Source organism: Rhinatrema bivittatum, chromosome 6 (genome assembly GCF_901001135.1).
Source record: "Rhinatrema bivittatum chromosome 6, aRhiBiv1.1, whole genome shotgun sequence".
Lineage (NCBI taxonomy): Eukaryota > Metazoa > Chordata > Amphibia > Gymnophiona > Rhinatrematidae > Rhinatrema > Rhinatrema bivittatum.
In genome coordinates this window covers 326,944,070-326,971,920 of record NC_042620.1, presented here as the reverse complement: position 1 = coordinate 326,971,920, position 27,851 = coordinate 326,944,070, and the positions used below count along the sequence as shown (strand labels likewise).

At 45.9% G+C, this 27,851-nt stretch overlaps 1 protein-coding gene across 1 annotated transcript in view; it reads left to right on the top strand.

Moving 5' to 3' along the window:
• Positions 1 to 12,207, top strand: part of DCX (doublecortin) — a 112,885-nt gene extending 100,678 nt beyond the window's left edge. The window contains exons 6-7 of the mRNA XM_029607636.1: positions 9,132 to 9,226; positions 11,779 to 12,207. Of these exons, the coding sequence (XP_029463496.1) occupies positions 9,132 to 9,226; positions 11,779 to 11,835 (152 nt within the window). The 3' untranslated portion in view covers positions 11,836 to 12,207. The remainder of the gene's footprint in view (positions 1 to 9,131; positions 9,227 to 11,778) is intronic.
• Positions 12,208 to 27,851: the final 15,644 nt, after the last annotated feature.

The following is a 27,851-nucleotide window of genomic DNA, read 5'->3' as shown; positions in this document are numbered from 1 at the left end:
CACCCTCTCCCGTTTCACCAGTAGTATCTCCCAGCTTACCGGGCTTATCCGGACTAAGCCGGACAAAGCCGCGCGCCCCTTCGGAGCGCGCGGCTTAGGAGGCGCACCGGCGGCGAGGTGTGCCGCAGGCCGCCCGTTCTTATAGGCAGTCGCTTGCCTATGACGTCAGTCCCAGATCTCTCTCACGCCGAGTCTCCCAGCTGTTCTCAGCGATGTTAATCGGGAAACGCACTCGTGTGGCAGATGGTAAGCTGGTTTGAGCCCTTCTCTCTCTTCTCCTCGGCTCTCCCCAAGATTCAAATTCTGGCGCCCGCTCTTATAGGCAGTCGCTTGCCTATACGTCAGTCCCAGATCTCTCTCACGCCGAGTCTCCCAGCTGTTCTCAGCGATGTTAATCGGGAAACGCACTCGTGTGGCAGATGGTAAGCTGGTTTGAGCCTTCTCTCTCTTCTCCTCGGCTCTCCCCCCCCCCCCCCATGACCTTTCTAATTTCCTTAGAAGTCTCTCATGAGGGACTTTGTCAAATGCTTTCTGGAATTCCAGATACGCTATATAAGAGGTGTCACCTGCTTTCTGGAATTCCAGATGTGCTATATAAGAGGTGTCACCTGCTTTCTGGAATTCCAGATGTGCTATATAAGAAATGTCACCTGCTTTCTGGAATTCCAGATGTGCTATATAAGAGGTGTCACCTGCTTTCTGGTATTCCAGATGTGCTATATAAGAGCACATCTTTCAGCACCAAGAGCCAAGGACTCTGACTGCATAGTACCAAAGGGTCTCATATTTTCCAGAGATGGGAGGGTCCCTTTTGAGGAGCAGGGCCATTGCAAGGCGACCACCCACGGCGCCAATCGGGGGCTACACCTCCCTGCCCTTCTGAGAAGGTCTGTAAGACTGTGAGCATCCAAACCCAAAGGGAAAGAGATTGCCAAACCAATCCTTGCCTGGTTGCTGTTTTTTCCAGCAAGTCCCCCTCATCCCTGCCAGTATCTCTCTCCACACCCCCACCATATTCCAAACTTCTCTCCAAGTCCCATTTTACCCCCACCACTCTCTCAATCCTCCCATCCTATCCCCACCAGTCTGACCAGCATCTCCCTCTCCCTGCTGATTACTGTGCTGCTGATTTTGTTAGCTTCCCTAATTTCTTTTAGCTTTTCATTCTCTATTAGTTCATTCTGGCCAGGTGGATGGTAATACACCCCCACTACTATTTTATTCCCCCTTTCACCTGGAATTTCTATCCATAAAGGTTCAGCATTGCATTTTGTTTCCTGCAGAATTTTTATGCTGTTTCACTCAATGCTCTCTAATATATAGTGCAATCCCTCCATCAATTTGATCCTTCCTATCATTTCAATATAATTTGTACCTGGTATCAGAGTGTCCCATTGGTTCTCCTCCTTCCACCAGGTCTCTGAGATGCCAATTATATCTACCTCTTCATCCAGTGCTGTACACGCTAACTCTGCCATCTTATTTTTTAGACTTCTGGCATTTGTATATAGACATTTCAAAGTATGTTTCTTGTTTGTATTAAGAACCTGCTTATCAGTTAATAGAGGTAATTTGGAATCTTTCCGCTCTGTCTGCTCTTTACTTAAAGGTACCTGGTCCGCTTTAGCCTTTATTGCAACCTCTTTACTGGGATGCCCTAATTTCCCTGTTCTCTTAGTATCCTTCAAAGGCACATCATTCTGACCCGTGCTCTGCTTTTGCCCATGTTCTAATTTAAAAGCTCTGCTATCTCTTTTTCAAAGGGTAGTGCTAGCAGCCTAGTTCCACTCTGGATAAGGTGGAGCCCATTGTTTCAGAAAGGCTCCCTCTCCCAAAATGGTGCCCAGTTCCTAACAAACCTCTTCCCTGCACCGTTGTCTCATCCATTCATTGAGACTCTGGAGCTCTGCCTGCCTCTCCGTTCCTGCACATGGAACGGGAAGCATTTCTGAGAATGCTACCTTGGAGGTTCTGGATTTCAACGTTTTACCTAGAATCCTAAATTTGGCTTCCAGAACCTCCCTCCTGCACTTTCCTATGTCATTGGTACCCACATGTACCAAGAGAGCTGGCTCCTCCCCAGCACTGTCTAAAATCCTATCTATGTGATGCGTGAGGTCTGCCGCCTTCGCACCAGGCAGGCAAATTACCAAGCGATCCTCGCACCCACCAGCCACCCAGCTATCTACATTCCTAATAATCGAATCACCAACTACATCGGATACTACATCACCAGGTTCTAGCTACAGGATTGCTTCCTGCCTCATCACATTCTGGAAGTGAATGACCAGAACGTGGTATATGGGAGGGGTTTTGATTATAACTCTGATCCTGGGCAATGAACCACCTAATTCTGTGCAATTACCACCTAACTCTGGCTATCCCACAGCCAGTCTAGTCCGGGTTTCTAGGATAGCCGCATTGAATATCCATGAGATCAGGTAGCATATCCTGAAAACTAGGCATCAGAGTTCCCAAACCTGTTCTGGAGATCCTACAACTAGTCCATTCCAGGTTTCCAGGATCTCCAACACAAACACATTTAACTCATGCATTTTCATTGTGGATATCCTGGAACCCTGGACTGGACTGTCTGTGCAGAGTTCTGACGTAGCCGGTCTGATTTTCAGGATATTCTCTATATATGCATGAGATTGGTAGTGGGAGTTTTCTTTAAAAGAAAAAAGGTGTGAAGGTATGAAGCTGGGGTCCATACAGTCTTCCATCTTCCACTCCAGCTTCAGAAGATCACCACTGGAGACTGGCATAAACTGCCTCTATTGCATGTAGATGTATCTCCTGGGTTTTCCTTACAGATACCTTGAAAGCAGAGCAGCAAAGAGGTAGTCAAGAAAGTGAACTGGTGCAGCATCTACAGCTTTCCGAAGGCAGAAGGAATCTAAAGCCGAGCTGCCGCCCCCCCCCCCCCCCCCCGCCCCCAACTATCATACAGCAGCTTATTCTTTGCTGGCTTTCTTGTCCTTTCCACCGGTCACCTAAGGTGGCCTGTAACCATGGCAACCTTTTGTAGCCAACGGGGTGGGCTTCGACCAGTACTTCTGTAGCCTGGCCGGCAGCCATGGCCTGTCGCTCTCACAAAGATCCCTACTGAGGGAGTGGGAACGTCGTTTGTACAGTGCTCCCAGCCTCAGCGTTTACACTTTAAACCCTTCACCAAAAATGTCATCCTTCTGAAATATGGCAAAATGGCAGCTTCTCTAAGAGAACACCAGAGGCCCCGCTGGGTCCCTGATTCTTCCGACATGGAGCACATGGCGGTCGCCTTGATTTAGGAACGTCGCTGGCATGGTAGGAAAGCTTTGACCGGGGGCAAAAGAGCATTGTCCGCGCAGTGCGTGTTTATTTTCTTCATTTTGTGTCACTGATGGAGAACAAAAAAGGTTTCCTTTTCAGGGCCTGAGCGAGCTCCTTGCCTCTGTTTTCATTCTCTTGCTGTGTTAGCAGGGGCCGCACATCCATACAAATTGGGGCGGGTTTTGCCACGGCGCTTCCAGGCACCGTTCCCCGGCTTCCACGCGTCGCGCTCTACCTGCCAGCGCGTGCATCGATGGGTGGGGAGCCTCCAGCCTTTGAGCGTTGCCCACCAGTCGGGTTTTTCAAGACATCCCTAATGAATGATGCAAGGGAGAGATTTGCATGCAGATGATGGCGTGTGTGTGCAACAACTCTCTCGTGCATATTCATTCAGGATATCCTGAAAACTTGAATGATATGCGGCCCCTGAGGACCGGAGTTACCCATTCCTAGCCTAAACGTTGAACACTTGTCTTATAGAACTGCAGAGGACAGAAATTCACATGATTTCTCCACTAACTACTATGGTTGTAAGTCGCCACTGGTTCTTTGCCCAGGATCAGAGTTATAATCCTGGAATTTGTTTCAAAATATCAATGTGTCTGATTTTTTGCTTCTCTTGTCGCCTCTCTTCGGTTTATTCCTAGGTCTCCTTTCTTTTTTTGTCATGTTTTCTACATACTTTTGCATTTAACATTGTACATATTTTTTTATTATGACCGTGTCCCTTTGTTTTTAAAAACATTTGTCACTGAGTTCACGCGTCAGCCCTCTGTACTAAATTCATGCCTTCACGGGGGCTCTGATGGAGATCTGCTGTCCAGCTTTCTGTGCTTGTTAATGCCTTATGTGTATCTGTGCAAAAGCTGCTTGCGGCTCTGAAGAATATTTGCTCTTCAGCTGACCTTGCTTTACCTGTGCTGGGGGGGGGGGAGGGTGGATACCTCTAGGAGGCTCTGATAAGGAGCAGAATAGAAGCACACCCCCTGTCTATTTAGATTCATAATGGTAGACCTGGTTTTAAACAGTAGAATGAAATAATAACCAGAATAAGAAATTATGAGGTCATTATTCAATGACAAGTTATATGGTTATCTGATTTTTTAAATATTTTCCCCCCTTATCCAGCTAAGTTTAGGCAGATAGCTCATTATCTGGCTGAAATTTAGCAGGATTAAATAGGGGCATTTTGGTGTAGAGTTAAGTTAGCCAGATAAGTTATCCCGGCTTACTCTAGCTGTGCCATAGAGTAGTCGTAAAGGTAGCCAAATAAGATATCTTTAAGATAGCTGGCCATGTTCAGTAGTGCGGCTGCACCACTGAATATCCCCCCAAAGTTAGCCAGAGCTTTGTATTCCACCCAATGACTGCATATTAACCCCGATATGTCTCAATGATTTTGGTTCCTTTAACTTTCAATTTAATTAACTAAGCATGTTTTGCTAATACTTGTAATTTAATACTAGCTTAAAAGCTGATATCTCGGGTAAAATCTAAAAAATCAAGCACGTCATAATCTTGACTATATTTGCACACTTAAAACCTATAGATTTCCTTATTCACTATGGGCATAAGTACTCAACGAGAGATCCATTTATCACAGGCTAAACAGACTGCGTGCTGCCTCTGCTGGTGTATGGAAGAAATCAGGCAGGACTTAGTCCAGCATTTGCATGTTCAGAATGAAGCACTTCCTCATTTGTCTTAAAGGAGAAGGTCTGTTGGCTGCAAGAGTAGCTGTACTGTTATCCAGAGCCAAATGAGGCTGATTATTTACTGTGGAAGTTTTCTGAGATGATTTGAGGTGTGTTTTTTAAAGACATTTCACTATAAAAGATGTGCTGTCATTTGAAAACATAGAAAATCAATGACATTTGTTGTTTAGTGTTGTTTCCAATCCGAAACGACACAACAAATAAGGATTTGGTTGGTTCGGAATGAAAAAAATCCCTCAAAACAAGTAGCAAACAAAACAGAAAATGAAATAAAAGCTTTTCTGTGCTCACTCCTAAAAACTTGCCCCTTTCCTAGTGGAAGAAGCCTTCAGTAAATGTGACCTCAAACCAAGAAACTCATTATCTTGGATTTATTACGATGTTGTAGGGATGTGCATTCATTTAAAACGAGACATTGTCTATTTTGTATCATTTTGTTGGAACCTCGAAACAAAAGAAATGCTGAAATTTTATTTTTTGAGTTTCGTGTTAGTGTACACATAGGGCCTGATTTTCAGAAGCATTTACACACTTAAAACTAGGTTTTACATGTGTAAATGCACTTCACCTGTGTAAATGAGCTTTTGAAAATTGCTACAGTATATGTCATTGACTTATCCATTGGATTTACCTGCATGTGCACGTTATGCATGTAAAGATAGTTTGAAGTTTACATGTGTAACTTCTTTGAAAATTCACCTATAAGTCTAGTTAGTGCACATTGATCACAAAATTAGGGGGGGAAAAAGCCCAATAAAACAGTTTAGAAATGAAATCAAGCAAAAAATGATATGAAAATGACCCACCTTAAAAACACTGCATACCCCTAATATGTTACATTGCAATTTGGAAAATAAAAATGATTATTGTATTGTTTTCCATCCAGTATATATTGGCATCCTGGTTTTACATACCCATCACGCCCTGTAGATCTCGAGGGGGGCATATCCATTTTGGAAAATTTACTGGAGCCCAGCCCATAGATTGCTCAGGCTCCAAGTACCAAGACATAACGAGGACCTGGGTTAATAGGTCTGACTGAAAATTGCCCTCCTCAATTCAGCTAAAAGCATGCGTGGGCTTCCACAGCATGGAGCAGTCGGGGGGGGGGGGGGGGTTAGGTTGGGGGAGTGAACAGTGTGTGTGTACATTTGCAGTGCATGCTGCTGTTTAAGACCTCGATTGGCTGTCTGTATAAATTAGGAGGTACAGAGTGAACACACCATCAGCGTACACATCTTAAGGTAGGGCATTTTCAAAACGTAACTATTCAAGTACTTTCCCTTTGAAAATTAACTGTAAAGTATGCAGGTTCCTTGCAACTAGGTGGACCCAGTAGGTACAGGCACCGTCACTGGAACTCGTGTGCTGTGTAAGCAGTGCAGCGTTGTGGAAACCAAAAATGCAGCTTTCTAAAAGATTTATTCTGCTATTTTGTCAAAACAAATTTATAAGCCACATTGGAGAATATCTCAGGTAGACAACAGTTCTGGTTTGTGATTAATGATTTTAAGGGGGGAGCTCTTTTGCTCCTTTAGTTTCTTATGCTAATAACCAATCGCTTTATCTTTCAATTTGAAAAGGGCCAAATTACTGTTGGTAAAATCCCGAGAGACCTTTTTCAGTAATTCTGTTTTTCTTAAGAACATAAGAACATAAGAAATTGCCATGCTGGGTCAGACCAAGGGTCCATCAAGCCCAGCATCCTGTTTCCAACAGAGGCCAAACCAGGCCACAAGAACCTGGCAATTATCCAAACACCTAGAAGTTCCCATGCTACTGATGCAATTAATAGCAGTGACTATTCCCTAAGTAAACTTGATTAATAGCAGTTAATGGACTTCTCTTCCAAGAACTTATCCAAACCTTTTTTGAACCCAGCTACACTAACTGCACTAACCACATCCTCTGGCAACAAATTCCAGAGATTTATTGTGCGTTGAGTGAAAAAGAATTTTCTCCGATTAGTCTTAAATGTGCTACTTGCTAACTTCATGGAGTGCCCCCTAGTCCTTCTATTATTCGAAAGTGTAAATAACCGAGTCACATCTACTCGTTCAAGACCTCTCATGATCTTAAAGACCTCTATGATATCCCCCCTCAGCCGTCTCTTCTCCAAGCTGAACAGCCCTAACCTCTTCAGCCTTTCCTCATAGGGGAGCTGTTCCATCCCCTTTATCATTTTGGTTGCCCTTCTCTGTACCTTCTCCATTGCAACTATATCTTTTTTGAGATACGGCGACCAGAATTGTACACAGTATTCAAGGTGTGGTCTCACCATGGAGCGATATAGAGGCATTATGACATTTTCCGTTTTATTAACCATTCCCTTCCTAATAATTCCTAACATTTTATTTGCTTTTTTGACTGCTGCAGCACACTGAGCTGACGATTTCAATGTATTATCTACTATGACGCCTAGATCTCTTTCTTGGGTGGTAGCTCCTAATATGGAACCTAACATCGTGTAACTACAGCTAGGGTTATTTTTCCCTATATGCAACATCTTGCACTTGTCCACATTAAATTTCATCTGCCATTTGGATGCCCAATCTTCCAGTCTTGCAAGGTCCTCCTGTAATGTATCACAGTCTGCTTGTGATTTAACTACTCTGAATAATTTTGTATCATCCGCAAATTTGATAACGTCACTCATCGTATTCCTTTCCAGATCATTGATATATAGAAATGTAAAATGCAACTAAAGCCTGAAGTTTTTGCCTTTCACAGCATACGAATTGTTTAGGAAAAGTTAGAATAAAGTGAACTTAGAAAATGCTTTATACATGTGGTATATGCTACACTGTAAAGATACTGGCTGGCAGCAGGAGCCCTCACTGGGCCATGCTCCTACCTGCTCTAGCCTCCGCCATGAAGGCTGCATGATGCAGCAAGACCAGCCCTATAAAACCCTCCCTCACAGGTTACTCACCGCCTCAGCATGCAGTCTCTTCTCTGCATGTGGCCCCTTGTATGTCTTGCCTAGTGCCCCTATTCTGGGATTCCATGTTCCTGTTGCCTTTCCTGGTTCTTTGCTCTGTTTAGGCCTCCCAGGGGCCTTTCTTGCCTGCATGTTTCTAGCTTTGCTCCTATCCTTTGTTAAGCCTTCCAATGGCCCCTCTTGCCCGGGTGCTTATATGTTACTGTTCCATGCTTTGTTTGGTCTCAGGACCTACCCTGCCTTGTGCATATTTGTCAGTCCCTATCTTATTGGTGCTCACCCCTGTTTGTGTTCAGTGTGGCCAGGGCACCTTCCCATCCCCCTTGCTTCTTACTGCCTGCCAGTTCCAGTAGATACCCTGACCCTGCGATCTGCCAGCCTTCAGGACCAGAGGGCCCAATCTGAAGGGAAAGTGGCTGATCAGGCAGAATCTCTATACCCCAGACCCCAGCAGACCCCTGTCCAGGGGGTACCTTCAAATTGGCCAGTGCGGCCATAACATACACATATTTATTTATTTATTTAAAGTCTTTTCTATACCGTCGTTAAGCTAGATGCCATGTTTTTGAATGAAACAATATGTGATTAGTTTATTGCTGTAATAAACCCTTACTTTCCTTAATGCTTCTGATTTTCTTTCAAAGTTAACTGTTGCCATTCATTTTGTTAGACAGTTGTTATGAAAACCAAGGCCCAAAAGTTAAAGTAATATATGATTTCTACTATTTCTATTTCATTTAAAATGGCAAGAAGGAAACCATCAGTTCCCTGTGATTTACCATATATATTGTACAACCCTCACTTTATTAGTATCTCTTCCTCCAATCCAATCTCTTTTCCCCCATCTCTGAAAGAATACTGATTTCGATCTTTCAAGTAGTGTCACCCAGTTTTTTATTAAAGTAAATTAATTCTATTTGTTTGATGTCCATTCTGCATTGTGTAAGTTTTGTTGAATACATACAAACTTATTTGCATTTTTCATCTTTCAAAACTTCTGCTGCATATCAAAAATCCTGCTTCCTTCTAACAGAGAAGATCTTATTTGTTAAGTAATTTACTTCCCTCTTACAGTACTTGTGACGTTTGATTTGAAAATGTCAAAAAATGTGAGCGCCCCTTTCTAATTATTTTCTGATTTCTACTTGGTTTTATGATAGCAAATGGAACATCAAGCAGCCAGCTCTCCACGCCCAAGTCCAAGCAGTCTCCAATCTCCACACCTACCAGTCCTGGAAGTCTGCGGAAACACAAGGTATTACGTTTCTTATACCTTACTGGATCTATTTTTACCTGAATGCACACAAGGCTTGTAAAAATAAATGTTTCTTTTTTGGTCTTTTAAGAAATCATTGAAAATGTAAATGCTTCTGCTAGAGATGGGTATCCCGTTCCTATTCACTGCCATCCCCATAGGATCATGAGCAATCTGCAAGGGATGAATTAGTGGAAATTCAGTCCATGAGTCACACGTGTGGATCAAATCATTTTGAGTCCTGTTTGCACCAAAACGCCACAAGAATTGCCTCTTCTGCTTATTCTCAAGTTATTTTAGTCGCCCTCTCTAGTTCTGAGCATAGTAACATCCACCCTCAGCATTGCAGAGCCAGTCTCCGCCGGGACGATCAGGCTGGAGTGCAAGGAGTGATAGAAGTAGAGGCAGGCGGGGTGAATGCTGTTCTGTAGGGAGGAAAAGGAACCAGCAAAGTGATACACGTTTCTGTAAAGAAATTGGGGAAAATAAGCAAGAGGAAGGGGTGGAAAGGAGCTCACACACACACTCACACATATATATGGAGATGGTGGGGGAAGGAGGAGCGGGGCCGCCCGGATCATTCAGTCTCAAGCACAGAATCCTTCAAATCTTCTTGCACTGCATAAGTTTTGACCGAGTAGCAAGGGTTGTGTTCCACAAAGGACTCTGAAATGCTTACATTTAGCGTGGGGGAGTGGGGGTATCTGTAGAGGCAGCAGCAGGACCAGAAAGCAGTGTAATGTGTAATTGTCACCGCTGCATCACCTGCATCCACAGGTACCAGGTTTCCCCACTCTCATGGCTGTAAAAAAAAAGGCACTCTTTCCATCAGTGTCAGAAAGTCTTCTACGTGTTTGTGCTGCTCGATGTCCTCTGGTAGATTTTGATTTTCTCCTGGGGATCACACGGTTTTGCCGCTGACATTAATTACGCAGCTGCAGAATTAATAGAGAAGATTCCCAGGCAGCTGATGTCAGGGGTACGCGCGCTCTTAAGGTTAGAGAAGGCTGCGGTGATTTTAAAAACAAAAAACAAATCTCTTATTATGACGGAGCGGTGTTGCCCCATCAAGGCGAGAAGAGAGCCACGGCCCGCAGCCTTGTGCACGAGTGGTCGGTTCCCAGAGGAGGTCTCCGATTTACGTCCGAAACTGTGCTACCCCCTCCCGCTGTCTCTTCCTGGCGTGCGGATTATTTACCGCTACTCAAACAACCTTGCAAAGTGAATAATTAATACTGGTGGGAGGGGGAATTATCTCAGCCAAATGCAAAGAAGAAGAGGAGGCAAAAACCAAGACAAGCAGGTAATTCATACAACCCAGTGTGAAGCTTAAAGTCCTGAAGATAAAGGGTGCGAAGGGTGTGGGGGGGGGGGGGGAGAGAGAGAAGATCAGGGATCACCGAAGGAGCGAGCTAAGTCCGCAGGCATGGGGTGTGGCACGACAGTGGAAGGGGTGGGGGGGGGGGGCAGTCGGAACGTAGCGGAGGAGGTGAGCGTCATCTACACTCGACCCGGACAGAGTCTCGCCTTTCCCCTTGTTTTGAAGAAACAGAAATTCTCTCCTTCCTGCTCAGAAGGTAACTCAGTAACGTAGCAGTGGTGGCAGATAAGGACCAAATGGTCCGTCCAGCCTGCCCAGCAAGACCGCTCTTCTGCGCGGTTACCCACAATATCCCTACCGCCACTTGGAAACCTCTTTGATGTGTGACCACTACCCCTACTAGTGCCACTATTTATCATTTCTGAAATGCACAGCACTATAAAAATGCACTTGAATACAGCCAGAGGGGAGCAGGACGCACCGGCTAAGGAATTCCAATCATGAGGTGACAGCCTGGGGAGAGGTTAAAGCATGAGTCAGGAGTTGACGAGGAGTAGAAGGGCACAGATAAAGAGGTAGCTTGCCCAGAGAGCGGAGTTCCTTAGGAGGAGTATAGGGGGAGAGAGAGGAGAGGTAAGGAGGAGCTGCAGAATGAACGCAATCTGTAGTGTGAGAACAGATGAGGAGTCTGTGAAGTGACTGGAGGAGAGGGGGCTATATTTTATTATATGGCTGTAGGGACAGTAGTGAGAGCCAGGCTGCATAGCTGAATTTCGAATAGATTGCAGTGGGGACGATGCCATGTCTGCCGGATCAGACCTTTCCTTGATGATGCTCTGCTCAATGCAATTTGAAATACCCGGGTGACGGATTCTTGTTTTAAGCCAATCAGTCAGAGCATTTCCTTAAAGATAAGCACGCTGGCGCTGGCGGTCCCTGTGTGTCACGCATGTTGCATGGCTGGATGTGCCTGTCCCGGGCTTCAGTGCAGCGGGCTTGCTGATAAACTCCCGCTTGCATGCAGTGTTTTTAGTGCTAAAACCTGACGCAGATCTCCGAAAGGCCTTGCCAACCAGCATAATGTACGAGGCGGCTTTGTGAGATCGCTGGAGATGCCGCAGAAATGTCCGGGTGCCGGCTGGCAAGCCCTAGCTCCCGTGGTGGTGGCTTTAGGAATCGCGGGGTGGGTCCTGGGCATAGAAATTAATCCTGCCTCCTTTTCTTCCTACAGGATTTGTACCTGCCGCTGTCTCTGGATGATTCCGACTCTCTGGGCGATTCCATGTAAAGAAATTCGACTTTCCATGTCCTCTGCAGAAAAAAAAAAAAAATCAGAAGCAGACCCGTCACATGGGTGTCTTCACGGCAAAAGGACACAAACTGTTAGCCTTTTATTATTTTTTTTTTTGTTTTCCTTTTCTGTGCTCTCTCCTTCGTGCCCGGAGATCAACGCCTCTCGACCAGTAGGGATAAACCCACGCCATCTGTTCACGTTATTTCACAGGGGATGCAACACTAGAGCCCTTCCAGTCCTCTGCCGCTTGCCACCTGCTCGTGTGCCGGCGAGCGTAACCCCTTTATTTCCCAGTCTCTCTCGTGTTTTTGGGTTTTTTTTGCTCCTGCCCGGTGTGCACGCTTGCTTTTTAGGGCTATGGAAGAACAAGAAACCCTTAACATCGGTGAATTGCTGGAAGGGGGGGGGGGGGTTTGCCTGAGTATCTCACCGGAGACGAGCGGAGCTGGTGGGAGCTGCCCGAGCTGAAATCAATGGGGCGGCGCAGTCGGGGAAAAAAAAATGAAATAAATGCAAAGCTGCGGCTGGCGCTTTCAGGAGCCGATGTCACCCGGCGGGAGGAAGGCAACTGCGCAAGGACGCCTGCTCCTGAAAGAATTAGCCCGTGCTCGCTGTGCGTCCTTCACTGAGCAGATAGCACCGGTGCAGGGCACACAGCACACGAAGGCCTCGCTCGTCCCACGTCGCCCTTGGCTCTGAATGCTCGCTTTAAGCAGTAAATCCTGCTGTCTGTACAGAGTATGTGTGCGTATATATATATATATATATATATATATATATATATATACACACGTTAAGCAGTAAATCCTGCTATCTGTACAGAGTATATGTGCGTGTGTGTGTGTGTGTATATATATATATATATATATATATATATACACACGTTAAGCAGTAAATCCTGCTATCTGTACAGAGTATATGTGCGTGTGTGTGTGTGTATATATATATATATATATACATACACGATATACGTAAAACCAGCTGCTGTCTGTCAGCAAAGAAAGGGGAAGGTTTTGAAAAGCTGATAGATAGGTGGCAGATCTTCTATGGGGGGGGGGGTCTTGTTACTGCTTCAGGCTGCCAGCATTTGTTGTTCATTTGAAATCCTGCTCTCTCTCTCTCTCTCTCTCTCTCTATATATATAAGCCCCTAAACATGACACCGTTTGTTTGGAATGGTTCAGTCTTCGATGGAACTTCTTTTTTTTCTCCAAAATATGATTTTTTTTTTTTTTTAAAAACCTACTCAAAATCACAGTAATGGAGAAATGGTAATTAGTAATGACAATAATTACCCCTGCTGGGGTTAGTTTCTGTCAGTCAGTGCCCTGTCAGGGTTAAACATGCCCCCCCCCCTCTCCCGCTGCGTTCCCCTGATGGGAGGAAGCAGGCCCACCTTTTGGTCAGGGAAGGACACACACCCTCTCCCCCTCCCCCTCCGGTGACCTGGCCTGGTGCTGAACCTTCACTGGTCTGGGATTGCAGAACAACCTACGCAGAGAACCTAAAACGTCAAAGAGTTCAGTGGGAATCTCAGGGAAGTCACTGGGCAGCGGGCAGCCACTGCGTTTTGCATAGGTGCCCGCGTGGCCTGGCCACAGGTTCCCCCGGGAAGCCGCAGCTTTTCAGCCAGCCGAGAACGTGATTTATACGTAGCTTCCATCTCTCAGAACCACTCGGGATTGGGAACCCTCTCCTCAGCCTTGCATCCCGGCTATGCCACCAGCGAGCCATCAAGCCCCGGCGTGTTTGCACCTTAGGAGAATGACGAATTAGTCATGCGGGGGGATGGAAACTGACATTTGCCGGCACATTCCCTGAGAGAGGCTGTAGGACACATTTAGGAAATGCCCAGCAAGGGTGCACAGCGTCCGTCGCCAGGTGATTAATTTTATAGGGAAATAGCAACGCAATCCGGGCCTGTTAATTACCCAGCATTCCTGGGAAGACGTTTTGGGGTCTGCACCTAAACAGTGTCTCAGAGGCGACTATCCCAAGGCTCGGAAGCCAGATCCAGACGAGGTGAGGTTAATGCATGGGTTGTTGATAACGCCAGTCTGAAATGATGAAAGGATATCGGACTGGTTTATGTAGGCCGAATGGCAAAGCCTTTCAGAAAAGTGAGGTGTTCTGAACGTGATCCCCGGGTCTGCCGGCTTTTTCCCTTTGCCAGCCGTGCAGGGCTTGGGGATTTACACGGCAGTAAATTCACACAAGTTATGCGGCCGACACGCTAATTACGGCCCCCGGTCACGCGTGCACAACATGGAAGAAGAGTCTGAAAAATCAGAAAGAGGCGAAAATAAAAATTTGTTTCTGATTTTAAGCAAACTAATTTCTCGGGAATTCCAGATGAAGAAGCGGGCGGAGAGGACTGATTTTGCCGATTCCTACAGGATATCTGAACATGTGTCAGGCAACGGCTGGGCCCCTTGCATAACCCAAAGACAAGGCCACCAGAGCCCATCTTCCCAGCCGTCGTAAAACGTGGGCAGTGCCTTCCCGTTCCTGCTTCGAACCTGAATGCCTTTATGACAGCTGCCACTGAAAACACTGTGAAAACTTCTTTTCACACCTGACACCTGTTAGGTAGCTTTTTATAGCAGCAAACCAGTACACTTTTTTAAAATAAAAATACCTTTTTGTCTTGTGTTTTGGCGAAAGTATTCAAGATTCTCCTTTTTTTTTTTTTTTTTTAATAAGTTGGCAATCTTCATGTGTTTAAAAAAAAAAAAAAAAAAAAAGAAACAAAAATCACAGAGACAAACATGAAAAATGCAAGAGAGAGAGAGAATGGATGCCCATGCAGTGTAAAGTTTTGATCGGGGATTCTTTTTGTAACATTTTAAGGAATTATCCTTTCCTTAGTATTCATTGAACAGCATTTCTAAATAGCAATCTTGCAACAGTTCCTAGCTGAGAGGCAGCACCAGGCAGGCCAGTGAATGTGAATCTTAGGGTCTGGCCCGAGGAGCTCCAGCTCCGCCTGAGATGATGGTCCGGCCAGAGTTTGCCGACCTCCGCCCCCGGATCTTGCACTATGAGCAGAACGCTAGTGCTGCCATCGGATCCGGGACGGGCTGATCCAGCCCTGGCTTTCTTAAATCCCAGTGCACAGGATTCTCACACTTGTGCTCCTGGGTGGGGGGGGGGGGGGGTGAGGGTTACAGTTTTGTTTATTTGTGGCAGGCGGGTAATGCCCCCGTCACGTCACCCCGTTGTCTCTGATTTGTATATAGCATTTGGTGAACAGAGGGTGCTTTATGGAGTGGCTCGGAGTCCTGGTGCCTCGGGAAGCTCGTCGCTGTGCTAAACACGCAGTGCCCGCGTTGCCGTTGCCTCGCCTGCCTTTCTAGGTGCGGTGACTTGAGAGCTCGCGGGTCATGCCGTTCTCTTGCTGGAAGACCCGGTGGTGCAAGGTGTACGATTTTTGGAATTCTCTCAGTGCCTCATGTGCATAAGGTCCCTAGCAGTGTTCTCTTTCATGGGGTAATTGAATAATCATTAGAAAGCTGTGGAGGAAGTATAATTTAGTCCTAGTCGGTGTCCACAGCACCGCCCAAGTCACTGCGCCAGACGGAGGTTTGTGGTTTATCTGGGAGCACAGGAAAGTCGAGTGACTTGCACAGGATTCCACTGCAAGTGGTGAGGGCTGGATCTGAACGCTGAGCTCCAGATCAGATTTGTGCTGTGTTTAATGCAGCCAGCCACACTGAACCTTATCCTCCGGCCACTACAGTTTCTCCTCTTGGGCTCCATGCATTTTTATAGTTTCTTTTCTGTCTCCTTTTCCGCGTGAGCATATTTATTAATAGCGTAATCCCAGTGCAGAGGATAATCTTCCTAATTTATCTGCCTGAAGGGCGTAACTGTGGATCTCACGGCGTTGATACCTGCATCTTAACTTACAGTAAAATGGATTTCTGAAACTCGCATCTAAGTTTGGCCCTTACAGAGATTATACTGATTAATGCATTTCTAATTTTATAGTAAGGGATTTGAAATCAGTAAAAGGGCAGAAAATACTTTTGCAGGAAGATTTAACAAGAGAAAGAGAGCAGTTTTGCTCTCATATTAAAGATACATCTTCCCCATTTTTTCATGTGAGCTGGGGCGTTCCTTCTCCATTTGCTGTCCAGGGTCAGTGATCTCATTATATTGGAGCCTTCTCATCCTGCAGAAGAAAGTTTGTTTGTTTTCAGTACAGAAAGAGATTCCCTTCTCATCCTCTGACAGGGCTGTTGCAACAGGCGTGCAAGGAGTATGACCGCCCTGGGAGGCAAGCCTGGGGAGGAGGCGGTGTCACAATGCCCTTTTGAGTCAGTCTGAGGGCAGGCGAGCCCGAAAGAGAAGGGAAGTTCCAAAAGCAACCATTGCCCTGGCTGCAGTGTAGTCCAGTGGCTCATGCAGCCTCTCTCCTGAAGCGGAAAACGTTCAGCAACTCTCGGCTTCAGCTGCAGAGCGTTGGCCACCGGATATCACTAGAGAGCACCATCTCCTGGGTCCCATAGAAATGCAGGCTTAAGTTGCCCCAAGTTTATGTAATACAGATGTAAAGAGAGTCGACATATAAAGGGAGCATTGGATCAGGAGGACCTGCAGTGCCACTGTACATAAAGGACATAGGGCAGCGAGAAGAAGTCTTTGGAGATAGATTGGCTTTAGAATGAAAATCACGAAGAGCCCCCGGAGTAGGAACAGTTACTGCTTGAAACGAATATCTCCGGAAGCCTAGACCACGACATGCTGTAATCCATTTGTGGTGACTGCTTTATGTCCCATTCCTGATCACAAAAATATGGTCGCCCTTGGCCATAGGCAGAGGAATGTGATTTGAAACTGTTCCTTGTGTGAACCCCCCTTCTTCCCTGGAGAATCTATTTCCCCTCTGGAAAACCTGCTGCCCGATGAGAGCCCATGAAAACCTAAGGGTCATTGTGACCTCTTCCACTAGAGCTGAAATTAATCCTGCTGACAGATCATTCTGCTCAGCCCCCAGGTTGAAAGGTGTCAGCAGGAGCTGGGGATATGCTCGGGACCGGAGCTAGGTGAGCGGAGAGACAGACACCCCGATGCTCCCCGTTAGAAATGAATCCTAGAGATTGGCCAGGAAGTGGCCGTCTCCGGGTATGTCCTGCTGGGTGGGTGGGGTCGGGGGAGGGCGAGAGAGTCCAGATTCAAGAATGTAAGACACTTGATTGTATCACTCCGACACCGTGACTCTCCTGCCCATCTCTTGTTCTTCCCCAGCAGTATTTTCAAAGGGAATATGGCTGATATGGACAGCAAAGATGATTCCCAGGGTTTACTGTTAGGAAGTTAGAGGGGGGTGCAGTTAACCCCTCTGTCGGAGCAATGGCAGGCGAGGAAGGAGATGCAAATGGAAAGGCTTGAGAGAGAAGGAAAGGGAAATGCGCCTTGATAACGTTTGTTGAACTAGAGTGGCCATACTGTCTGGTGGTCGGGTGGCTCCTCCTGACTCCAGGATGACGGTCTTGCACCTCAAGAATTGTTTTTTGTTTTTTTAATGGCACAGCTTAAAATTAAACCACAGAGGGACATTCTGATTTTAAGCTGCACCTGAAATTCTTCTGCCATGTGTGAGAGTAAAGTAAAATGCAAGAACATACTGCATTCTCTGACTTAGGATAGCACTAGACGGTCAAGGGCAAGGGCTCCAGTGCTCCGAGCCAGATCGGTTCTCCGGATAAGTAGATTCTCCGTAGGTTGTGACAGCTTTTAGTGGGAAAACAGAAAGCCAGAAACAAGTCACTGGAGAATATAAATAGGGACGTCCATTTTAAAATAAGTGCGCATGCACCCATAGTTAGACGCGCGTATTGGCGTGCGGGTGAAGATGCACTGGCATTTTAAATCGTGCACGCACTTACACAGGCGTATTTCAAAATACACCAACCACGCGTAAGTATGCCCCTGATTTTAAGAGGTTATTCCAGCAAAGCTGGCACATGTGGCTTCTGTAGGACTATGCATGTTAAAACGTGCTCACACGAGGCACATCCCCAGTTTTGCTTTTAATCCACCAGTTAATAGTGAGGTCCTTTCCGACCTCTCTGGTTCTTCCTTCTGCTTGCTGCCCAGCGGACCCGGACACCCACCCTGTCCTATAAACCCCAAAACGTGAGCCCTGCAGGAGCAGCAGTAAAGTTACGCGGATCTCCAGCATACGCGCACCGTGGGTTTCGGTTTCAAAATACGGAGGCGCGGGCATGTTGTCCCCGCCCTGAAATGCCCAGGCCCCGCCTCTTTTTGCGCCCTTGTTTCCCACGCCTGCGCAGGTATGCACGCGTGTAATTTGCAGCTTTTTAAAGTCTGCGTGGCTTGCGCGCGGCCCACGTAGGCGCGAATGTGGGCATTTTGTACGAACGACGCTTTTTAAAATTGATCTCTGAATGTCTTATGAAAAGGTAAAGCTCAGACTCCCTGAGATCAATGATTGAAGGGTTTTTCATTGGTGTTGATGGGGAATCTGAGGGTCTCAGTTTTATAAGAAATGTATATTTATATTCTCCGGTGACTCGTTTTTGGCTTTCTTTATTCGCTTTTCACATGCCGTTGGATTTATCTGCACCTTTGATAGGACCAAGCGGAACCCGAGCTCTTGAGATCTCACAGCCTTCCTCTGAAAGGGCGTTTGTGGTATGAAATCTCGGCTACCCCCGCCTGAAAAGTATCGCAACATTTGACAGCAGGTTCATGTTCCTCCAGATGTATGTGAACGTTATATTATTCTCAGCACTTAACAAAATCTTGACCTTAACTGCCATAATATACCTGCAGTGGAGGCTGCTCTCCTCGTTCCTTGTAGATTATGGGAAATATTTGAAAAAGGAATATTAAGGACATTTATGGGACCTAGGTACTAAGCATTTTTCCCATAATCACAAAATGGGAGAAAAAAACATTTACATTTATTAAAATATATTTATCACTTAACACAAAAAGAAACCTACATTCAAATCCAAAATGTAAACCAAAACAAGAATAAATTACAAAACACGACATAGTACGCAGGTCCCAGTACAAGGTCAAGCCCCAGATCCTCTGCTTCGCCTTGAAGATTCTCCCCTTCACTGCCTGTCAGTAGGTACCTATTGCATTCCTCTGGCATCTGTTACCAGGCTCGAAGGTGCCCATGTTCACGAGCGGTCTGACCAGCCCATTGGCAGAGCCGCGCTGCCCTAGTTGTCAGGCGCCTTGGCCTTCCTCGCAGAGTTGCTGCGGCGAGACGGCGCAGAGCAGAATCTTTGAAGTGGCCCTAGAATTTCAAAATGTATTTATGGGGCTTTCCGGAGTGGGGGGGTCCCTAAAATGATCAGGTTTCACTCTCACTCTCACCAAAGTGCCCCCCTGCCTCAAGTAATTAGAAACCCCCCATCCCTTCCCCTCTCCTCCCCCCACCACATTCCCATCCTCGCTACCTTGTGTCGGCGAAGCAAGATACAAACTTGAATATTTCGCTCTGTGCTACAGGATGCAAAAGGGGCGTCCTCTATCCCCCACCCCTATCACTGGGACAAGGGTTTTATTTCACCATAACAGCAGCGCTGGTATTTATCACAGTCCCTGTGGCTTCTTACGTAAGAATGTTTATGAAATTAATTGCACTCTTAAACCAGTTGGGGTCTACAGACACAAAAGAATTGAATGTATAAAACAAGAAGGCCTACGTGCACAAACTTGCGGGCTGGATTCTGACGTGCAAATTATTAGTCTGGTTCTAATTGAAGTTCTGTGCAACTCAAGTAGACTTCCTGATGTGGCAAATACTACTACGGTACAGTTCCAGTTGTCAGCTTAAAAGGCCATCAGCGGTGCATTCTGAAGGGGACCCGACAAAGTAATTACCCGTCTACTCTGCCAAGTTGGAACAGAGTGTGAAGGTGGAAGAGACGCCTCTTCCTGCCCCCTAGGAACAGCTTCTCACTGGGTCCTGGCCTAGCTCGGATAATTTATTAATAGCACGGTGTGAAAAAACAACAACCCATCTCCGGAAAGACCGAGGATCAGAAGCCCCTTAATACGAGCTGCCACTAGCATTTGTCAGATTTTCTCTTTTTTTTTTTTAAATCAGAAAAATAATTGGTGCCCAGTTGATGTCTCTGTTCTTCAGACTGCGCTGCCGTCGTCTGAAGGGCATGCACTGCCTTGATGCCTCGGGCTGAGCCCCGTCGGTTCAGCAGCGTGCGATATTGTAGGGATGAAAGGGGAAGTATGCAGCTCATTTAAAAACTGCTCATTATTGCCTTTTGCTGTTGACTTGTTTAGCGATAAGTTGCTCTTTTTATTTTTTCTCTTTATTTGACAAAGCTGCAATATAATATAAAAACCGAGAAGCTGCGTCCTGGCCTGGACGTAAAGGTTTGGCGGCAGGTTGAGTTGGGCCTCGTTCCTTGAAATTTTCTGCATATAACCTTACTGAATGCACCAGCTCGGTCGTACTTTTTGCTAGTGTGGTAGACTTGTCTTGTTTAAAAATGAAGTATTTTGACTGATTACATGTTGTACAAAGAACGTTTTAATTTACACGTTTTTCTCATAGGGGTCATCTGACATTTTTTGAGGGGATTGGCAGGAACTTTTGATAAGCTTGTAGAAACAGACAATAAATTGCCTTTTTAAGGACTTCTTTTATTTATCCTTCCTGCAGTCTAAGCAACTGGTCTAAACCTGCTTCATCATATGCCATGGGTTTCCTGTACAACCAAGTTAACGTCTTCAGTTCTCTTGAAGGGACGGTGAAAAGCAAAAGGTTAATGCCAAAATGTCTCAGTTCTATCCTCTTGTAATATATTGCAGCTTTAAGCCAATGATCTCTTGCTCCATTGTATACCATTTCTGCATGTTTTAGACTAACCCCCGCCTCCATATGTGGTGACTTCCTTTGCATTTTTACTGCCTTTTGTGCCATTTGACTTGTACAGAACGCATTTTTATTGATGTTTAAAGAAAACCTTCTTTGGACCCTAGTTGTTAGTTAGGACATGATTACTTAGCCGACAGATGTAACTTTGTGGTTGTAGTGTTAGACGCTCTAGCTTGCCCGCAGACAAGCTTTTTGGAAGTAGGTGCATGGTACTGGATGGAACATTTCTTAAATCGTTTTTTCTCTCCCATTGAAAAATAAGACCCTCTTCCTCTCTATCCTCCCTCATGGCTGTCTGTTGCAGATTTGGGTGGAAATAAGATATGTGTGGCAAAAGTTTAAAAAAAACAAAAAAACAGCTCTCAACTGCACAGAGATTTTGGTTCCCCAGTGTAGACGTCAAATAAATAAAACAAAAGTGGAGAGAAATTATGTTCTTCAATCTTTTGGTTTTCTTACACCTGCTTAATTATTCTTAAAATCATACCATGTAAATCAGCCTGTAATCCTAAGGGACTCTTCCTCTCTGCAAAGAGGTAGGGTTACCAGTTGGCTCCAGGTCAACTAGGCCAGACAGAACCACTCCTAGTTTGGCCTCGTTAAGTGTCTTTGGGTTTGCAATTACAATTTTTCTCAAGTAAAGGAGGATCGCAAGCTTGAAGATGAAGTGCAGGCATGTGATAGCCTAGCCCTGATGAGCTGGAGTCATCTGTTACCAAAAATTAAATACAAACTCTCTTCTTAAAATGGCCACGGCCTTCTCAAACATCCTGGTGGTCCCACAGCCAGTTGGGTTTTAGGATGTCCAGGAGGGGGGATATGCATGAGCTAATTTATCTCATCTCATCGTCAGCGTGGATATCCTGAAAACCTGGCTGTGGGGGCTCATCAGGACAGGTTTGGCAAAACCTATTCTAAAGATCAACTCCTACTCGTGTTTTCTGTAGCCAGATATAGAAAGGCTTCGCTTTTTCTCTTTCTTTCTTGAACTGGTCCCAGAGACATGCTTGATGTATAATAAAAATGATTACCCACCCCTCCATCACCCCCCCCCCCCCCCCTGCACAGCACCATTTGACATGGTGATGGGCACATGTTCAGTTTTGCAGAGAATGCCCCAAAAACTGTGAACTTGTGCGTTTGTTACCGCAGTCCGACAACTAAGATATTGTACAGCCGTTGTGCCTGGTACGTGACGTAACAGAAATATGTGTTGATTTTGCAATAAAAGCATACACACACATTGCCTATTTTATAGAATGTTCTGGAAAAAAAGGGTGAAGAATTGTGAATTTGTGCTAGGTTTTGTACTTTTTCCCATTTCTACTTTGTACTTGGCCACCCAGCAACTGAAAATAGGGCCTTACATACTTATTTTGTTATTTGTATAACACTCTAGCCAAGGCACCTTACACGCTACAGTTACAGCTCAGCTACAGCTGACTAAAGTATTCTGTACACAGACAAGGTAACGGTGGCTCAACACAGCCACTCACTGGACGGAGAAGGTTTAGTTCATCTTGTTTCTTTATATAGTCCCTACGTAGGGCATTTTACAATAAAAGAACGGAATATATCATTTCAACGGTAAGTAGAACAAATATAATGGGTTATGCTGAACTGTAACCTTGTTCCACTAGAGGTGCATATGTGAAGCGTTCTAGGGCTCCGTGAAAGGTAAATCAGCCATCGTGAGCGCCCGCACCCTGCCTTTAAGTCACAGGGCTCATGTTTTAGGGGTGCAATTCCATTTTCCTAGTTGGATGAAGCATGCACTTTTTTTAAAGAATTTTAAATAATACTTGGTTAAATAAAATAATGCCACAAGCTGGTTTTGTGAGCAACAAAGTCGAACATCACAGGCATGAAATCCCAACCTCCCCGTTCCCCCACCGTCCTGCAGGATATTTGTCTAATTCTTTCAAGTTTTTCCTTAGAATGTTTTGTGCCAAGAGACGACTTCCACTTCTCCTCTTTCGAGACTGTTGCGAACTGTTTTTTATGACGTCCTTCATCCCAGATCTGACAGTCCCTGCCTCTTTGTGCAGTGTCGCAGAGAAACTTGCTAACCTTAGGACTTTGCTATTAATATTTATTACTCATTTCCCCCATGTTTCCATGTACATTTGCGAGATGTGTGTAATGTCATTTTCAGAAATAAAATTTGATTTGAGCACACCTGGCTTGGGTACCTCTTTTGCTGATTTATAGCTCGAGACAGATTGTTTATGGGAGACACCACGGGAGGATTTGGGGTCACCAGTCAGTAATCTATAGTCTCAGCCGCTTTCATGCTTATTTTCTGGTAAGCATGCACGTTCCAAATCTAAACAGGTATAGAGGTTAAGAATAAATGCACAATTTCCTAGCATGTAGCAGATGGACTCAGGACCAATGGGTATAGTGTACTCCTGATAGCAGTTTTGGAGACGGAGTCCGATGTCAATCTGGCGTCATCCTACGTATACCCATGCAGGAAGCTTAGCTCGTCGGTATTTCTCCGTCTCCTAAGCAGTTAGGGACAGTACACACACTTGCACAGCGTTAGAAAATCCAAACCAATGAAGAGAGAAAATCTTACCTCTACAAGACGAGCCCCGCTCTCCTGCGGTGATACCTAAGGGGCCCTCCCCAGTCGAGAATTCCTGAGGTGATTTCTGAGATCCCTCAGAGGTGAGCCTCGTTCCCGGCATGGACTTAGACCCCAGAGTGGCTGAGTGGCAGTGGATACGATACCAAGCGCGGCAGTGAAGTCTCCAAGGCTCGGATAGCCGCACAGATTGTCCTTCTGGCGTCTGTTAGAAGCAGCCCCATCCAGGCTAGACCCCAATCTGGTGCGAGGGTTCACACACGCGGAGACCCTCCGGGGGGGGGGGGGGGGGGTCGCCATCTTGCCCACGTGGTCGTCGGCGCCATTTTCCCCCCTTGATCGCCGTATTGTCTGCACAACTGAGCCGTGTGCATGGTGGCGAGCCAAGCGCACAAACGACTTGTGCGCACAGCGGCGCGCACATCTGTGCCGGGCGCACAGCGGCACACACAGCAGTGCCGGGCACACATATAGGCCTCTGCACACAGCGGAGCGCGCATCTCTGCTAAGCGCACAAATAGCGACCTGCGTGCACATCTTTCGCATCCTGCACGCACATTGTCGGCGCACCCGGAGCGCACAACTAAGTCTCCCGGCGCGTGCACCTATGTGCACAGATGAGTTTTGAGCCATTCCACACGCAGAAATCATGGCACCGAATGACAGTATATAAAACTCGATAAATAAATAAATAAAATACAATAAAATCCGATCAAATATCATCCAGGGAGGGAAGGATTAAACAGAAAAGAGCCAGGTTTACTTCGAATCACATAGGTCTGCAAAAGCCTGATTAAATAAATAGTATTTACCATCCACAAGCCTCTAGGGATCCACAGTGTTTGCTGTTTTTCGTCCTCACCACCGCTTCCGGAAGGGCATTCCAGGCATCCACGCATTCTCCATGAAAAAATATTTCCTTTTGTTGGTTCTGAGTCTTCCCCTTGGAGTTTCATTTCATGACCACTTCTACTGTTTCCTTTCCAACGGAAAAGGATTGAAGTTTGTGCATCATTGAAACCTTTCAGGTATCTGAAGGTCTGTATCCTATCTTCCCTGCACCTCTTCTCTTCCAGGGTGTACATATTCATATCCTTCAGCCTCTCCTCTTAGGTCTTCCGATACTGACCCCACACCATTTTCATGGTCCTTCTCTGGACCACCTCCTCCCTGTCTCTATCCTTTTTGAGATATGGACTCCAGAGCTGAACACAGTACTCTACATGAGGCCTCACCAAGGACCTGTACAAGGGGATTATTACCTTTTAATTACTGGTTATTCCTCTCTCTATGTAGCCCTGTATTCTTCTGGCTTTAGCTCTCACCTTGTCACACTGCTTTGCCAGCTTCAGATCCCCAGACACCATCACCCAAATATCCCTCTCCCAGTCCGTGCACATCAGTCTTTCACCCCCCATCATATACAGCTCTTTTGGATTACCACATCCCAAATACATGACTCTGCCCTTGTTGGCATTGAATCCCATGTGCCAAGTCTTCGACCACTCTTCAAGCTTCCTTAAATCTCTTCTTATTCTCTCTGCTCCTTCAGGTGTGTCCACTCTGCTGCAGATCTTAGTATCACCTGCAAATAGACAAACTTTACCTTCTATCCCTTCTGCAATGTCGCTCACAAATATAGGGGCAGATTTTTAGAGGAACGCGCGCGGGGTACATTTGTGCGCGCTACCCAGCGTGCACAAATGTACACTCAATTTTATAATACGCGCATGTTATAAAATCCGGGGTCAGCGCGCTCATGGGGGTGCACACTTGTGCACCTTGCGCACGCCGAGCCCGAGGGGAGCCCCGATGGCTTTCCCCGTTCCCTCCAAGGCCGCTCCGAAATCGGAGCGGCCTTGGAGAGAACTTTTTTTCGGTCCCCCTTCCTACCTTTGTTTCCGAAGTTATGCCTGCCAGCTGCCGGCGTGCGGCCTGTGCCGGAGGACTCTGCCCTGCCCCCGGACCACCCCTTTCTCGAAGACCCGGGGCTTGCGCGCGCCGCCGAGCCTATGCAAAATAGGCTCGGCGCACGCAGGGGAAGGTTTTCGGAGGTTACGCACGTAACCCTTTGAAAATCTACCCCATATTGAACAGAACCAATCCAAAAACCGATTCCTGTGGCACTCAACACCTGTATTTGTATGACATGTAGAGGCCACACAAAAAGAGATACACAATACACATTTACCTCTTCCTCTCTAGCAGACCTATTCAAGAAGAAAGATAAAATGGAAAGTACGTTGCTTAAAATTACAATATTATGTCCATAATAAATAGATTCCTTGGAGATCCAATAGCATGGTTAAACATGTTCTGCTATATATAAGGAAGAGAAATTAAGCTGACATGTTGCCTTCTACCCTTGCTATGAACTTCTGTTTATTTTAAGCCCAAGTATTCCTGCAGCTGTTCCAAGCTGCAAGTGTTACAAACCCAGCAGCTGTTTGGGGCACTCGTAAATAGTTTCTTCCACCAACCATGCCTGTCAGGTCTATCATCTACTAATTTAAGTGTGCAGTCAACATTATCAGGCACGTAGGTCAACCTGCCTTTGGGACAAGGTCAGGGGACACGCCCTTCTGCTGAAAACGCAGCCAAGAAAACCTTCCAGACCCAAATCTAAAAAGACGTTTGTGTATCCAGAGGTTCTGGTGACAAACTAGCTCATTCAGTACTGGAGGGCATGTTAGAGGGCTGTACGACGCATGAAACGGTTGTCAGTAGGGGAAGATATGTATAGAAGCTGTGTATAGTCAGAAAAGTAAACTATTACCAAAACATCCCATTGCCCAGTTCACCCATTAAAAAAAATATATTTTTTCAATTGAATTAAAATACACAACATCAAAAAGACAGAGGAAAGCAGGGAGCAGTCTGGGGTAAGCAAATGGAAACATGGTGAAGATCTGGAAACATTAGAGAGGTAAATACAAAAGTTAGGCCAAAGCAGAACTGGCCCGCCATGGTTGCCAACTTGATGCTGATGAAGTGAAATATCTTGCAGTGGTCGGACTCCTGCTTCCCAGGGTTCTGGTTCCCTTCTTTTTACCATCAGAACAAACGAGCAGGTCCAAAGCAAGCAACTGTTTTGAAAATACTCCATTCTGGGTTTTTTTTATGTATTATTCCTGCAGTTTTTTCAGCTGAGAGCAGCATCATGAGATCGCGTGCGTGGATACTAGAGAAGAGCGCCATGCATCCCTCCTGGAAAAATGAAAAACCTTTAAAAGGTGTGCACGTGCTTCCCGGCGCTCACACATGGACGTGCTGATTTTATAACATGCGTGTGCCAGCGCATGTATGTTATAAAATCGGTGGGCTTACATACTGCGCACGTATGTGCAGGCGGCGTGCGCAAGGTGGGTGAGACTTCCGCAATTTTCGCATGGCGACGCATCCCGGCCTTCCCCAATTCCCTCCCAGTCCGCTCCCTACCTAACCTCCCTTCCCCTCCCCTTCTCCTCCCCACCCTCTAAATCCTACCTTTTTTCATTTTTTTCTTCTTGTTTTTGCAACTTAATTCAGCTCCCGCACTGTCCCCCCGCCCCGTCCAGAACATACCCCCACCCGACCCATCCCTTGCAGGAAGGCCGGCACTTGTGTGCGTTACCGGTCTTTCCGCACGTGGCCGGGCCTTGTGGAAAACTGGCTCAGCGCACGCAAGGCCTGGCCACACACATAAAGGCCGGAATTTATGCCTGCAGCAGGTCGAAAATCTACCCGTATAAGAAGGTGTGTGGTATTCTGGTTCAACTCCTTTGCGTAAGAATCTGTTTGCTCCCTGATGGCACCTGATGCCTCTCTAACCCTCGGCTGGGTCGGATCAGACTGTGTTCTGCAGATTAGTACCGCTGGAGATACTCTTACCCAAGCATTTTGGGCAGCCGTGTTGACAGGCTGATTTAAGAGTTGATAATTGTTTTAAAACTGAGGCCCCCTGAAGGGGTCTAAATGGCTTCAATCTATTGCCACAGGTTTACGTAGCCTTTCACCTCAAGGACACTGGTTGCAATCCAGCTGAGGACGGTAATGGCCAAAAGCCCTTGTTCATCTTAAAGCTGTTTATTAGCTTCTATGAAATTTATTTATTTATTTATTTAACACTTTTTTATACCGACCTTCATAGTAAATAAACCATATCGGATCGGTTTACATAAAACAAGGGTATAACAGAAGCAATAAATAAAAGTAATTAAACAAGAGAAGAGAATAAGATAAAGTTACATTTAACAAGGAGTAAAAACTTGGGAAGCTTAAAAGCTGGAAGGAAGTTAAATGCCAAAAAATAATTAAAGAAGCATAGTCCAAAAGGAATTTGGATTAAAGCAAGATGCTTTAATCAGTAAGTGCCAGAGTTCTTCGTTTGAATGGTTGTCAGACTTTAATCTTCTACGTCCAAGTGTGGATAAAGAAGACTAAGGGTTGTCTGGAGGATCATCGAAGGCTTGGAGGAATAGCCACGGCTTAAGTTTTTTTCTGAATGTAATGAGACAGGGTTCTAGTCGGAGGCTTGAAGGAATGTTGTTCCAAA